Below are 13,927 nucleotides of genomic sequence, written 5' to 3' on the forward strand. Positions count from 1 at the left end.
TGTTACACTGGTAAGCATGTACTGTATGAATCATATATAGACATGCTGTAATACCACATAGCAACACAATAAAGAAGAAAAAAGCAGATTAGTTGATATTACGTTGGGTTCAAAGTCAACACTCCTGCCATGACTCTTGCATAATTGTTATTGTGAACTGCTGTGACCGTCATCCTCATTACAAGTACCTGCTGATAGAAACATGCATGAAAAACACCTCACCTCAAATAATGAGTGGAATATTACATTTGTGGGTTGTGGATTTTTGGGAATTTATTATTTTGGAGTCTACACTTGTCTGTTGGAACAGGCTCAACACCTAATTCAAAGTACCAAGAAAATTTGTGGAGCTTCATCTGGAGCACTGATAGCAGCTATGATAGTGTGTCAATTGTCACCAGGTAAGTGATAACATCAAATATATAACATCAAATATACCATTTGATGTTAAAATAACCTCCACTCTTCTGGAAAGATTTTAGACTGGATTTTAGATCGTGCTTGTTAAGAATTGTGCTTATTCATCCACAACGGCATTAGTAAAGTAAGGTACTGATAGGGTGAGGTGTGCGTTCTAATTCATCCCAAAGGTGTTTAATAGGATTGAGGTCAGAGCTTTATAGCAGGCTGCTCAAGACACAAGAAACTTTATTGTCATTGCATTGTACAGGTACACAGCAACGAAATGCAGTTTGGCATCTACCAGAAGTGCAAAAGTAGCAATCGTGCAAAAGTGCAGATAAATATGTAGCATATTTACAGCAAGTGATATATATGTAAGCATATGTACAGTGAATAAATATAAAGGCTATAACAGTGCAGAGACGTGTGGACATCATGAAGAGGTACAGAAATGGTTCTAAGGCTATGGCATTGAAGGGAATGTGCAGAAGTGAAGGTTACAAGATTATGACATTTCAGAAGTTAGCAAGCTGAATAAACATGATGTGTAGTATTTCCAATTTCATCATAGTCACTGTTGACACGGTGAGTTAATGATTTAACAATTGTCATGTTAAACAATAACCAACAAAATTATCATAAGAACCACAAAGTGTGTGAATAAATAGAAGTGTTTTTTTGCATTCGAGCAAGGTGCTGTGAAAATCTAATGGCACTAGCCAAAGAGGCTCGAAAAGGCATCCTGAGCTCCATGCATCCCTCCTTTAACCTGTTGAAGTTAACCAGGCAGCTTCTGATTCGAGAGCTGCCCGATAACGCTCACCTACTTGCCAGTGGAAAATTGTGCGTGTCACTGACACGTCTGTCGGATGGGAAGAATGTGCTGGTGTCCGAGTTCACTAGCAAGGACGATCTCATCCAGGTGAGCTTAGCTGATCAAAAATACAGGGAGTGATGAATTTGTTGCATTAAAAATTGGAGCATAAAATCTGAACGCCAGAGTGGACTGTTAACATTAATACTGTTACTGCTTTCTGTTTTTTTGGGTGTATTTTGTCCAGGCTTTATACTGTAGCTGTTTTTTCCCACTGTACTGTGGAGTGGTACCACCCAGTTATCATGGCACTGTAAGTATTAAAGGAAGAACAATTATTATACACTATATATTATTACTACACTATAATGACCAAAGTTTGTAGACACCTGACCATAAAGTATGTTGTTTTTGAGCATCCCATTCCACATTTAATCCCCATTTGCTGAAAACCTCCACCATTCTTGGAAGATGTTCCACTAGAATTTAGAGTATGCTTTTGAAGATTTTGCTCATTCAACCACAAGGGCTGAAGTAAAGTCAGTTACTGAGGTAGGAGATGCGAGGAGGCCTGGGGTACAGTCAGAATTCCAATTCATCGCAAAAGTGTTCAATAGAGCCTTTAAGATTTTCCAATTCAACCCATATGTTTATGGAACTCTGGGCATTGTCATACTGGAACAGATTTGGATCTCATAGTTCAAGTGGAAGGAGATTATAATGCTTTCACATCCACCTTATGCCATTGTGTGCCTTCATTTTTGTGGTAACAGTTCGGGGAAGAAACACATATGGCTGGAAAAGTCAGCTGTCTCAATACATTTGTTCACATAATGCACAGTATAAACTTTCTGTTGGCTTCTCCCGTTAGGGGTCGCCACAGCGGATCATCCGCATGTTTGATTAGGCACGTTTTTACGCTAGATGCCATTCCTAACACAGCCCTCCCCATTTATCCAGGCTTGGGACGGGCACTAAGAGTGGCTGGGGTTGGTTCCCTGACCCGGGCCGCAGTGGTGAGAGCGCCGCATCCTAACCACTAGACCACCAGGGACCTTATAATGCACAGTATATTTATAATAAGGTCTAATTAGCATGTTCACAGGCCAGATGACTAAGTCTGAAATAGCAAAATATATAGCTTTTAATGGTCTGAATTAAAAATAGATAAAGTAAATAAATATCAAGTGGCTTTTCCATTTTTTTCTCTTTAAATGTTTAAGCCTTATGGGTACATTTGTAAACAGCTTTTTTTTCTCTCTAGATGAACTTTAATCATTTGGTGGAATTGTAAGTTTTTGTAGGAAAATTTCAATCCTGCTCATGATTCTACCTTTGCATACAAGAAAACTATATTACATTCTAGTGTGAAAGAAATATAAAGAGTATGCTCTTACTAGTGTCCCCCCAAACATCTCATTGCACCAAAAATACACAAGAAAATGGTGGCACGTGAGGTTTTGCCAGTACTGTAGATTTGTTTAATGTTTGTTTATGTTTACATCTCTTTTTAGCACTATGTAGATGGCGCTTTGAGTGACAGTGCTCCGTATTCCAGTCTGAAGAATACCATCATTGTCTCGCCATTCTCAGGTGAAAGTGACATCTGCCCATATGACAACCCGGTCTATTGCCAAGAAGTGAGACACTGCAATATGAGCCTTAACATCAACTTGGTGAACGTGCACCGTGTTATCCAAGCCTTTTTCCCACCAGAACCTGAGGTAAACCACAAACATGTCAAAATTTACATTATTCACATTTCTGAGAAGAAAAATCCTTCTGGAACATATAGCATAGAATTTAAATGTTTATAATTTGCATGTGATCTTTAGTGTAATGGTTTTCTACACCCACAATGCTGCTTGATTACCTGCTGATGCTGGAGCCAGTTGGAATTAGCTTTTGGTTTATTTCTATAGAAAGTTATCAATGTAGCAGTGCTCTAGTCCTTTAAAATTTCTAGCTGTTTCACCACTTCATCTGTGCTCTCTGTTCACACATCAGGCTCCAATAAAACCACCATCATGCTTATTAGTCTAGAAATGGCTAAATAGCTAAGGAGCTCAGTCTTTATGCTTTATGTCTGATATAAACCTATTAAACCCAACCGCACTTGCGCTAACAATATCATCCTGTGACATTAGCACAGCAGACAGCCGCTAACTTCTCACAGAAACAATACAAAAACAACCAGAATCACTAATTCTAAACAAATATTTCAGTAGGATCACTTTATAGGCGTCTTGAATTACAGTGACATTTTTCTTTATGTGTTATTTAAGCTTTGAATGACTGGTTGGTTCCATTCTTAGATTATGGCAGAGATTTGTCACAACGGATACAAAAACACACTGGTGTTTTTGAAAGACAATGGTGAGCAAAATGTAATTAGAGAAGGCCATAATAATATACTTTTGACGTGATGTTCGTACCTTTATAATTCCCTTTATTCCATGTATGTTTTTACAATAATATTTCTGATTTTAGATTTCTTACATGACTCAATTTACACTAAAGTTGTACTGGACAAGTGTCCCTGGTTCAATACACACAACTACCAATGGCAAGATAATAACATTGAGCCCGGACAATCGGGACCTGTGCTGGATAGACAGGATGATAACCTGCTGCCTGTTTACATCCAAAAAGGTATTTCAGTGCCCCAGGGTTGTTTACTGACAAGAACGTTATAATTTTGATAATCTAATGCCGAAATTATGTTTTGTGTCTGGTCCTACAGTCTTCTGCAAAGCTTGTGTGAAGAAACCCGGATGGACGAGTGAACTCTTTGCTGTGAAATTTGTCACAGTTATACTGGTTGTGTGCATTTTGCCTGTGGAAGTTGTCTACCTCATGCTATTGAGGTAAAGCAATTCATCTACCCAAATACATTCATGGTCTTTTTAAATAGGAACACCTATTTGACTGCTCATTGCAAAATGGAAAATTATTAAGCTCTACTACATGAATTATTACAGATCAAATAGAAAAAATAAACATATATTATAGAATTTAAATGTTTATAATTTGCATGTGATCTTTAGTGTAATGGTTTTCTACACCCACAATGCTGCTTGATTACCTGCTGATGCTGGAGCCAGTTGGAATTAGCTTTTGGTTTATTTCTATAGAAAGTTATCAATGTAGCAGTGCTCTAGTCCTTTAAAATTTCTAGCTGTTTCACCACTTCATCTGTGCTCTCTGTTCACACATCAGGCTCCAATAAAACCACCATCATGCTTATTAGTCTAGAAATGGCTAAATAGCTAAGGAGCTCAGTCTTTATGCTTTATGTCTGATATAAACCTATTAAACCCAACCGCACTTGCGCTAACAATATCATCCTGTGACATTAGCACAGCAGACAGCCGCTAACTTCTCACAGAAACAATACAAAAACAACCAGAATCACTAATTCTAAACAAATATTTCAGTAGGATCACTTTATAGGCGTCTTGAATTACAGTGACATTTTTCTTTATGTGTTATTTAAGCTTTGAATGACTGGTTGGTTCCATTCTTAGATTATGGCAGAGATTTGTCACAACGGATACAAAAACACACTGGTGTTTTTGAAAGACAATGGTGAGCAAAATGTAATTAGAGAAGGCCATAATAATATACTTTTGACGTGATGTTCGTACCTTTATAATTCCCTTTATTCCATGTATGTTTTTACAATAATATTTCTGATTTTAGATTTCTTACATGACTCAATTTACACTAAAGTTGTACTGGACAAGTGTCCCTGGTTCAATACACACAACTACCAATGGCAAGATAATAACATTGAGCCCGGACAATCGGGACCTGTGCTGGATAGACAGGATGATAACCTGCTGCCTGTTTACATCCAAAAAGGTATTTCAGTGCCCCAGGGTTGTTTACTGACAAGAACGTTATAATTTTGATAATCTAATGCCGAAATTATGTTTTGTGTCTGGTCCTACAGTCTTCTGCAAAGCTTGTGTGAAGAAACCCGGATGGACGAGTGAACTCTTTGCTGTGAAATTTGTCACAGTTATACTGGTTGTGTGCATTTTGCCTGTGGAAGTTGTCTACCTCATGCTATTGAGGTAAAGCAATTCATCTACCCAAATACATTCATGGTCTTTTTAAATAGGAACACCTATTTGACTGCTCATTGCAAAATGGAAAATTATTAAGCTCTACTACATGAATTATTACAGATCAAATAGAAAAAAAATAAACATATATTATAGTTTATATAAGGTTTTGTGTCTTATATAAGGTTTTGTGTTTTATATAAGGTTTTGTGTCTTGTCTTGTGTCGTCTGTCTGCACTGTCTGTCTGCACTGTTTGCACCAGGTTGCACTCGATGCACTTTATGTAACTTGTGTTTTAGCTTAATGTTGTTTTGTTGTTTGTTGTTTAGTGTAGCACCAGGGTTCTGGAGAAACGTTGTCTCATTTTTACTGTGTACTGTGTACCACTGTGTATAGTAGAAATGACAATAAAAGCCTCTTGACTTGACTTGAGTTTTCTAGGCAATTATTTATAAATTAAGGCCTTTAAAAGCTTTTATTTTTTTGGTATATCTTTTGCATTTTTGGTCCCATAAATATGTTATTAATGCTAGCTGTGCTCAATCACAAATAGATTTTCTGGCTGGATGTTGAAAATGGTGTCTGGCTGTGAAATCACCTCGCAGATAAAAGCATTGGTGTGGATGAAACTGTCTGAGAAAAGGTTTTCGCACTGCAAAAGTTAGAAACAACAGACGTGGCAAACTTCTGTACAATGGATGATCTGGATCAAGTATATTTCTTCTTCTTTTTTTTTTAAACCATTGAATGTTTAATTTCTACCCTTTCATTTGGGTCTACCTCATCATTCTTTTTTTTACATTTTTTTTTTAGATATGTGAATCTAAATCTACTACAACGGTGAAAAAAAAAAAAAGACATTTAAATATGTACACCCAGCTTCTAGTATCTAAAGACTTTTCGCTCCATTGTAAGGTAATTATTGTCATTATAAATAAATAATTACCTGTTCTAAAGATAAACATTAAACCAGAGTATGCTGAATGCAATAAAATTTTAATAGAGGGAAAGTAGTAATCGTGTATATGATAAAAATAACAAAATAGCACCGAGTATTTTATATAAAACAGTAAAACCACAGTAAATCAAAGCTTTAAAATTCACACAGTACCATGCGTCATTAAAAAAAACGGTGTTTTTTTCCAGTACTCGAAAAGGCAGCGTGCCCGTTTTTGACACTTGAACAAATACCTATAAACACCACCAGTCACATGATTGTATCAGTATAATCTTTTAGGAATGCACCTTGATAGATTAATGGTGGGTTTTTTTGCTTTGATTACAGACATTTTACTTGCTTTACCTATTCTACTTGCCCTATTACAACAATTTTTCTTTATATGAAAAGGGGGATTTATAATCTTACTGCTTCCATGCTGACCTACAGTATGTAAATAGCTTTGAGGAAGAGAAAAAAAAAAAGTGTGCAATATATTTTGCACAAAAAAAAAAAAAAATAATAAAAACTTTCAACCAAATCAATCTACATACTGTTCTGTCTTAAAATCAACTATCAGTCCCTGATATCACAAGAAAATCAACTGCATCGGTGCTTATACATTAAGCAAAAACAAAAAATGTTTTGGACACAGAATATAAAAGAACAAGCTCAGTTCCATAGAAATACTACTTCCTAGAATGTCTACTTTAAATTCATTGTAAAGAATTAAATGGCCAAAAAAAAAAAAAAGAAGAGGTGTTTCATGATACGGGTCTTCAGTTGAAGAACTGAGGTTCGCTTTACAGTTATTGAGAGCAGCAGGTGACCTGTGAGAGTCTCTGAAGTAGCCATTTCTGCTTCGGATCAGACACGTCATCCTATTCCGCTGAGTGACTTGTGCACACAGCAACCACAATAGTCTTATTACCTAATGTAACAGATTTTAAACAAAATCAGCAAAGGTCAGTGCACGTATTGAGATTGCTCCAGAACTGGGAGAAGCTGGTGAGAGGCACTGCTGTGGATGAGCACAGAAGTCAAGGCCCTTACTGAGATGACAGTCCTGCTCATACGGCCCCAGTCTGCGCTTGTGACGAGCTTCCGATCTCCGGAATCTGATCAGCGAAGGAGTTGGTCATCCACTGGCCGTCTGGAAGCTGGCCCATTGCATTGGATTCCCCAGACTCCTTCTCTGCTGCTTCTGATAGATCAGACCGACAAATCAATAACATGTTGTACATTGATACACATATTAACATTCCAGAACACCCCCCCACACACACACACACACACACACACATTCATATATTGAAATCCAGAAGGTTTTCAATCTATAGTTTCTAACCTGCTTCTCCAGAAGCAAAGGCACAGTGGCCATTGCCTCCCTCCAATCCAGGTTCCCCATACTGCCCTCCAAATGCAGCCTCGTAACCAGGATCGTACTGCTCCTCCTTAATGGCCATTCTCTTAGCATCCTCTGTAAAAACACGCACAAAAGTTTCCAAAATATTTTAAAATATTTCATGACATTATCTTACATGTTATATTTATATGCACAAACATTCCGGTGCAATGGACCTTCAAATCCTGCATCCTTACCTTTAGCCATGCCAAGATCAAAGGTGTACTTGACTTCCTCGATATCCTTTGGTTTGGCCATGCCCCTCAGTTGGTCTCGGAGTTCTCTAAGCTTGATGTAGAAATGCACTTTGTCCTGAGCTCGAGGGAACTGGGCACAGCGGGCACTTGAGGAGGGCATTAGATACAGCGCCTAAAGGCATACAGATGATACATCAGTGAACTTTTTACAAATGAAAATGAGCATAATAAATGGCTGCTGGTGTCCTACCGTGTCAGAGTCAGGAATCTTGTGTGGCTGCAAGCCAAATTCCAGAGTTTTGGGCTTTTTCCCAAATAGCTCTCGGCAGAACATTTCATATATACCTTGAGGAAAACAGAAAATAAAGATTAGAAGGACATTGCTCCATGCAATAAATACATTGTCATACACACATACATATACACCGATCAGGCATAACATTATGACATGATAACATTATAAGAGGTGAAGTAAATAACACTGTTAATCTGTTCAACGTGGCACCCGTTAGTGGGTGGGGTTTATTAGGCAGCAAGTAAACATTCTCTTCTCAAAATTGATGTGTTAGAAGCAGGAAAAATGGGTGAGGGTAAGGATTGAGTGAGTTTGACGAGGGCCAAAGTGTGATGGTTAGACGACTGGGTCAGAGCATCTCCAAAACTGCAGCTCTTGTGGGATGTTCCTGGTCTGCAGTGGTCAGTATCTATCAAAAAAATGGTCTAAGGAAGGAACAGTGGTGAACCAGCGACAGGGTCTCGGGCAGCCGAAGCTCACTGATGTATGAAGGAATAGAAGGCTGGCCCGTGTGGTCCGATCCAACAGACGAGCTCCTGTAGCTCAAATTGCTATAGAAGTTAATGCTCAATGGGTCACGACTGTTGTGGCACCAAAAGGGGTTACATTATGCCTGATCGGTGGCCATACAGTTATGCCTGTTTTTTGTGTGTGTGTGTATATATAGTTTTTACATACTTACATTTTCCATTGAAAACTGCTATGAGGGGTTTAAACTGTTTAATCTTCTCCACTAAAATTTTGCCACCTTCACGGAGCTCTTTACTGCATCAGAAAGGAAAATGATGGAGTTAAAAAGTGATAATTAGAAACTGGGTTTTAAAAGCATTACATGTATTAATTAATCTGTTTACATTTATTAATAAAAATGATCTAATACCAAGCAATCATTTTAACATGTTAATTAAATTTCGGTTTTACACGTCAGTCAGTAAAACAACTTAATTCTAACCACCAAACATTTGCAGCTGTGTTTTTTTTCGGAGTTTGGCCATTTAGAGGAACAAGCATGATATATGGCTTTGCTCGAAAACTGCTGGCAATAAACAATCTCTTTTCAGAAATTATAAACCAGTATTTTGGTTTAAACATTTTACAATGTAAAAATTAAGCACAAGAATTGTAAAGATCACACTAGCTTATCATTTTGATAAAAGGACAGCACCAGATCGTAAAATCATAGTGACTTTAATCAAGATCACTTGGAAAAAAGGTAAGATGCAACTTTGCGGATCATATGGCATAATGTATTGCTTCTAAAAAATTTTTTTAGCTACGTTGGCAGATGACCTAATTTATAGTTGAGTCAAAAGCCTTTCTCAAGGACCCAGCAGTGGTGGTGCTGGGCTTTGAACATGACCATCTCAACCAATGGGCTACCACTGCACATGCAGATAATGATGGGTATCAAATAAAGACTCTAAAAACATGGATTAATCCAAGTGAAAATGTTGGACATCAATTGTTTTAAATGTGTGAAAAAAACACGCCAAACCTTGAGAGGTCTTTGCTTCCTGGTGTTGCTCTTTCCACCATGTTTGTGAAGCCAATGCTGTATTTCTCAGGGAGAGTCTGGTCGTGCATGTGGTTCAGCAGCTGTTCAGTGAAACCGGAGAGGAAAAGGCACTTCCCTGGAAGAAGAAAAAAAAAAAAAGGCATACGAACGAAATGATGAACAACTACATAACTAATAACAGACCCACAGAAGTAAAAACAAATCTATTAGACAAGTTTGAACAGCTTTCAAACTGACAATACTTACAAAAATGGTTCCCAGGTCCAGGAAACCATCTTCCAATGTAGGCAGCCATCAGACCTGGATTGATTCCAATCTTAAAGGAGGAAAGAATAAATTAAATAAATTAATACATTCAATAGCCAATTGATAACATTCAGGTATTCTAGACACAGACACGAATGTACGTACAATTACATAGTCCAGGTTGGGTATAAGGATATCTGGCAGAGTTCTTTTCATAACCTCCTCCTCGGACATGCCCTTAAAGCGATCGATTTTCCTTTTAACTTTCTTGAAGGACTCGTCAATCTTCTCCTGTGCTCCTTCAGCTGGTTGGGCCTCTTTTTCCACCTTAGCCTTCTTAGGCTTGGGACCTGGTTTGGCTCTTGGCTGTTTGTTTGCAGCTCTGCCCCTCTTCCCTTTAGTGGGAGCTTTGAGTAAAAACAATGACACATTTACATTTTTTATTTAAAAAACATTTTTCTAATAACAGCATGCCTTGAACTGTTTTATTCCTCTTAAGCCACAGCAGCTTTGATTTACTGAAGCACATAAATCGCACTTTACATGCATGTGGAGTAACATGCAATGTAATGAAAGGGCTGTAAAACAGGTGCGCACTTGTTTTCTAGCAAGTTTGTCGAGATAGCGCAAAACCCTTTGTCCCAAAGACTTTTAGCTGAAGGACAATGTCTACTTTTCCGACTATGACAAAACTCTGCACTGGAGAGTCCTCCAATAAGCATTAAATATACCTTTCCATATAGAAGGACATAAGAACATGACCAAATGAAAAATCGCATTGTTTTCATTCCTTCATTATATGTTAAATAATCAACACATTTTCTTAACCTGTTTATCAGGTACCACTTCTGCTGAACCAAAAGGTTCTATGTAAATTGTTAAAGGATTTATTAGAACAAGTGAATTAGCATACACACGCATGTGATCAAATACATGAAAAACAATGATACGTAGATGCTTTTTTGCATGATGTATTAATTAAAACATTTTGTATGTACCCTCCTGGGGAGCACCGGTCTCCTGCGGTGCTGCAGGCGGCTCATGAACGGGCATTTCCATCATTCCGGGTTCTTCTCCGTGTCCTTCCATGAAGTGTGCAACGTTACCATTAGCCATATAAGAATGCTGTGCATGAAGGGCTTGGAGGTGTTGCTGTGCAGACTGAACCCTATACAAATGCAAATTCAATCAAAAGTTTAATAAAAAAAAATTGTTGTGGTTTATAGAAAAATGTACACAAAAATTTCATGTAAACATTCTGTTTAAACTTATATTCAATGCAAGGACACAATGTATAGTTCAGTGTTCAAAATGTGCAAATCAAAATGTTAAGCCCCTTTAATAAAAGTGAATTATAATAGTCTAGTGAAAACCTAAGCACTTGTTTAGTGACCATCCTGACTTCATTTGCTGACATGAAGATGCCTGAACAATAATTAAAGACCTATTTTTTTCTATAAAGTACTGAAATAAGTGTTATGTCTAAGAACTTTTAATATAATACCAATGTAATAAATGTAATGCCTTTGTGCCACTGTGTTGAAATTGTGACCTATCACTGATCACCATTCTTTACTATGACCTATCGCTGATCGTCACTGTTCATAATAACCAATCACTGACCACAACTGTACTTAATCACAAATCACTGATCATCACTGTTCACCGATTCAATGCCCGAGCAACTGTTACTGTTACCTACTCACCGTCTCTGACCTTTTCATTTTGGGTGGATAAGTGAATATCGTATGGTGCCATTCTCAAACATCTTATTGCTCCAAGGAATAATTTCCAAAATTTAAATTTCTTTTCTGAATAAAAAATGGTGGTTTAGTAGTTAAGGCTCTGGGTTAGTAATCAGAAGGTTGGGGGTTAAAGCCCCAGCACCACCAAGCTGCCACTGTTGGGTCCTTTTTCACTTATGGAATAATTTAGTAATGTAAATTTGAAATAATAACATTCAATTTATATTTTTGCAGCATAAAAATAAAACATTAAAACGTTCAACCAGAAATGAACATCAGTCTTCGTGGCATTTCTTTTCTATCATATTGGGTCAAATCAGAAGTTAACACGGGCCAACTTTGGTCCTTTTTAGTTCTAAATGAAACTTCTCCTCATGTACTCTATTTGTAAGCAGATATGTTAACGATCAGAATCGATGAATATGCAAATCCGACTTTATAACGTCATAACACGTCTAGTGGCTTAGAAGAGAGTTGGCAACACTGAAAAATGTGGACAGAGTTAATTCTGCATCAGTGCTTTATTAAAACCACAGAACTAGCATCAATATGGATAAAATAATCAATTGCAACAGCTAATCGGGTTATTTGCAAATTAGTATCTATTTGCCATTTTCATAGGCTGGTTAGTAACATTCAGGGTGAGTGGAGAATCTGCACAGTGTTCCATCAGCATGCTTATGAAACGCAGATGGCTAGAACATGAACATTGAATCCTGGCGCCATTTGATGACAAAGCGGGGGGAAACTCACCAGTGCTGAACATAATCCGAGGGCACATGGGGCAAAGATCCGTAACTTCTTTCATCCATCTTTACGGAGACTTAGTGATAAACCAACATGGATATTTATTTCTCTTGAAAATGGTGTTCTCGGTGCTAGATAGGAAGATCATGGATGGAGAATGTTCCTAACCAGTCTATTCTTTTTAGCAGGTGACACTTATAGTCGTTATGCTAATTACAAAAAAATATGTACATGTATCAAATGGTGATTGAGATAGCTAGCCAACACCCAGAAATAAAGAAATCAACATTTATCAGATTAATTGAGACAAGCAAGCAGGCAGGCAGTTCAGCAGGGCTTCCATTTTTTTTTTTTTTACACAATCCATTTAACTCGATATATTATCCAATACTCAATACTGAGTCAAGAGAACCAGCCAATACGTTCATAAACAAATACAATATATTTTTACATGTATTTATTTATATCAGTTTAATTAAATCTTTGAACATATTACAGATATTGTTCTTTATTTTTTTTGCTAACACAGGCACTTAGCCTGCTCTCAGCTTTATGAATGGATGTCAGGGGCTAGCTAGCTACCTCGCTTCAAATATTATAAGGTCAAGTTGTAGATAATAACAAAATACATGACCCATTCGTAAATTAAAACATACATACCCTTATTAATACGAACAGATAACGATAATAATCCGTTTAAATATATATTTTGTTCCTATGAAAAACAAATCCAGCGGATGGCAACAAAGACCAACACAGCCGTCCTGCAGCGACGAGGCTTTCCGGCACTGGAATGTACCACTACAGAATAAAAGGAGGACTGAATTCCTGCTTCGGATTATAATGTTTTTGTTTTTTTAACATGTATTATTTATATTTATTTATATGATATAAAAATGAACAACGATTATTTCACAAATGTGTTTATTCATCTTTTAATTACATTATGTTATCTTTTCTTTAAACCGATTTTACTTAACCCCCTCCCCCATTATTTACTCTACCCTTTTCTTTGACGTTTAAATGTTTCAGAGCTCGATCGCTATTGGCTGTCAAACTGCCACTTCCTGTTTTATCCACGTCATAATAAAGTGATCGGCCTGTATAATAATCTAGGGGATCACACATTTAGATATAATCAAAAGCTTAAATAATTTTATTTATATCATCATATTTCTTTGTTTTTTTATTAAGATATTGATTTAGTTTGTTAGTCAATAGCAGGTACATAGATGTGCAATGTTAAATAATCCTGAACTTTCAAAATCAACAATAATAATAATAATAATTATTATTATTATTATAATTATATTAAAATAATTATTATTATTATTAAGATAAAGGAACGATTTTTTTTGTTCTTCCAATACTCCATAACCAAACTACAAAAAAACAAATCCTTTTCCTGTTTCTTCGTGGATGCACGGAAAAGAAAATCAAACTAAAACAAAACAAAACAAAAAAAAGGCTTGATTGTTCTAAGTCTAATTGTTGATATTGATTTACCTACTGTATCTATTCCTTATTGTATGCATTTTCCTATAACATGTAA

The 13,927-nt window shown here is 36.8% G+C and overlaps 2 protein-coding genes across 4 annotated transcripts; one reads left to right on the top strand and one right to left on the bottom strand.

Moving 5' to 3' along the window:
- Positions 1 to 82: 82 nt before the first annotated feature.
- Positions 83 to 4,190, top strand: LOC124386313 (patatin-like phospholipase domain-containing protein 2). Its single transcript, XM_046850064.1, has 7 exons — positions 83 to 401; positions 1,092 to 1,324; positions 1,464 to 1,529; positions 2,731 to 2,940; positions 3,532 to 3,592; positions 3,707 to 3,868; positions 3,960 to 4,190. The coding sequence occupies exons 1-7, from the start codon at positions 203 to 205 to the stop codon at positions 4,085 to 4,087; spliced, it is 1,059 nt and encodes a 352-aa protein (XP_046706020.1). The 5' UTR covers positions 83 to 202; the 3' UTR covers positions 4,088 to 4,190.
- A 2,077-nt stretch (positions 4,191 to 6,267) lies between these two features.
- Positions 6,268 to 13,178, bottom strand: tdg.1 (thymine DNA glycosylase, tandem duplicate 1). 3 transcript variants are annotated; one of them, XM_046850061.1, is made up of 11 exons: positions 13,036 to 13,178; positions 12,382 to 12,506; positions 10,882 to 11,051; positions 10,049 to 10,290; positions 9,884 to 9,953; positions 9,617 to 9,752; positions 8,804 to 8,886; positions 8,077 to 8,171; positions 7,827 to 7,998; positions 7,573 to 7,704; positions 6,268 to 7,428 (listed from the first exon to the last, which is right to left on the bottom strand). In XM_046850061.1, exons 2-11 carry the CDS (start codon positions 12,438 to 12,440, stop codon positions 7,295 to 7,297), a joined length of 1,293 nt encoding a protein of 430 aa, XP_046706017.1. In that variant the 5' UTR covers positions 12,441 to 12,506; positions 13,036 to 13,178; the 3' UTR covers positions 6,268 to 7,294. The 3 variants fall into 3 exon arrangements, with proteins under 3 accessions (XP_046706017.1, XP_046706018.1, XP_046706019.1); XM_046850062.1 differs by having other exon boundaries at positions 12,382 to 12,451; positions 13,036 to 13,175; XM_046850063.1 differs by lacking the exon at positions 12,382 to 12,506 and having other exon boundaries at positions 13,036 to 13,177.
- Between the last annotated feature and the right edge of the window lie 749 nt (positions 13,179 to 13,927).

Source organism: Silurus meridionalis, chromosome 5 (genome assembly GCF_014805685.1).
Source record: "Silurus meridionalis isolate SWU-2019-XX chromosome 5, ASM1480568v1, whole genome shotgun sequence".
NCBI classification, from domain to species: Eukaryota; Metazoa; Chordata; class Actinopteri; order Siluriformes; family Siluridae; genus Silurus; species Silurus meridionalis.

Bases quoted from the DNA above. Each gene is read 5' to 3' on its own strand.
- tdg.1 (XM_046850061.1), bottom strand. From the start codon at position 12,440: ATGGATGAAAGAAGTTACGGATCTTTGCCCCATGTGCCCTCGGATTAT. The intron at 10,291-10,881 runs GTACATACAAAA...TTTTACTCAAAG, and splicing joins GACCGGTGCTCCCCAGGAGG to CTCCCACTAAAGGGAAGAGG. The intron at 8,887-9,616 runs GTTTGGCGTGTT...TTTCTGATGCAG, and splicing joins GGAAGCAAAGACCTCTCAAG to TAAAGAGCTCCGTGAAGGTG.
- LOC124386313 (XM_046850064.1), top strand. From the start codon at position 203: ATGCATGAAAAACACCTCACCTCAAATAATGAGTGGAATATTACATTT. The intron at 2,941-3,531 runs GTAAACCACAAA...TTCCATTCTTAG, and splicing joins TTTTCCCACCAGAACCTGAG to ATTATGGCAGAGATTTGTCA. The intron at 3,869-3,959 runs GTATTTCAGTGC...CTGGTCCTACAG, and splicing joins GCCTGTTTACATCCAAAAAG to TCTTCTGCAAAGCTTGTGTG.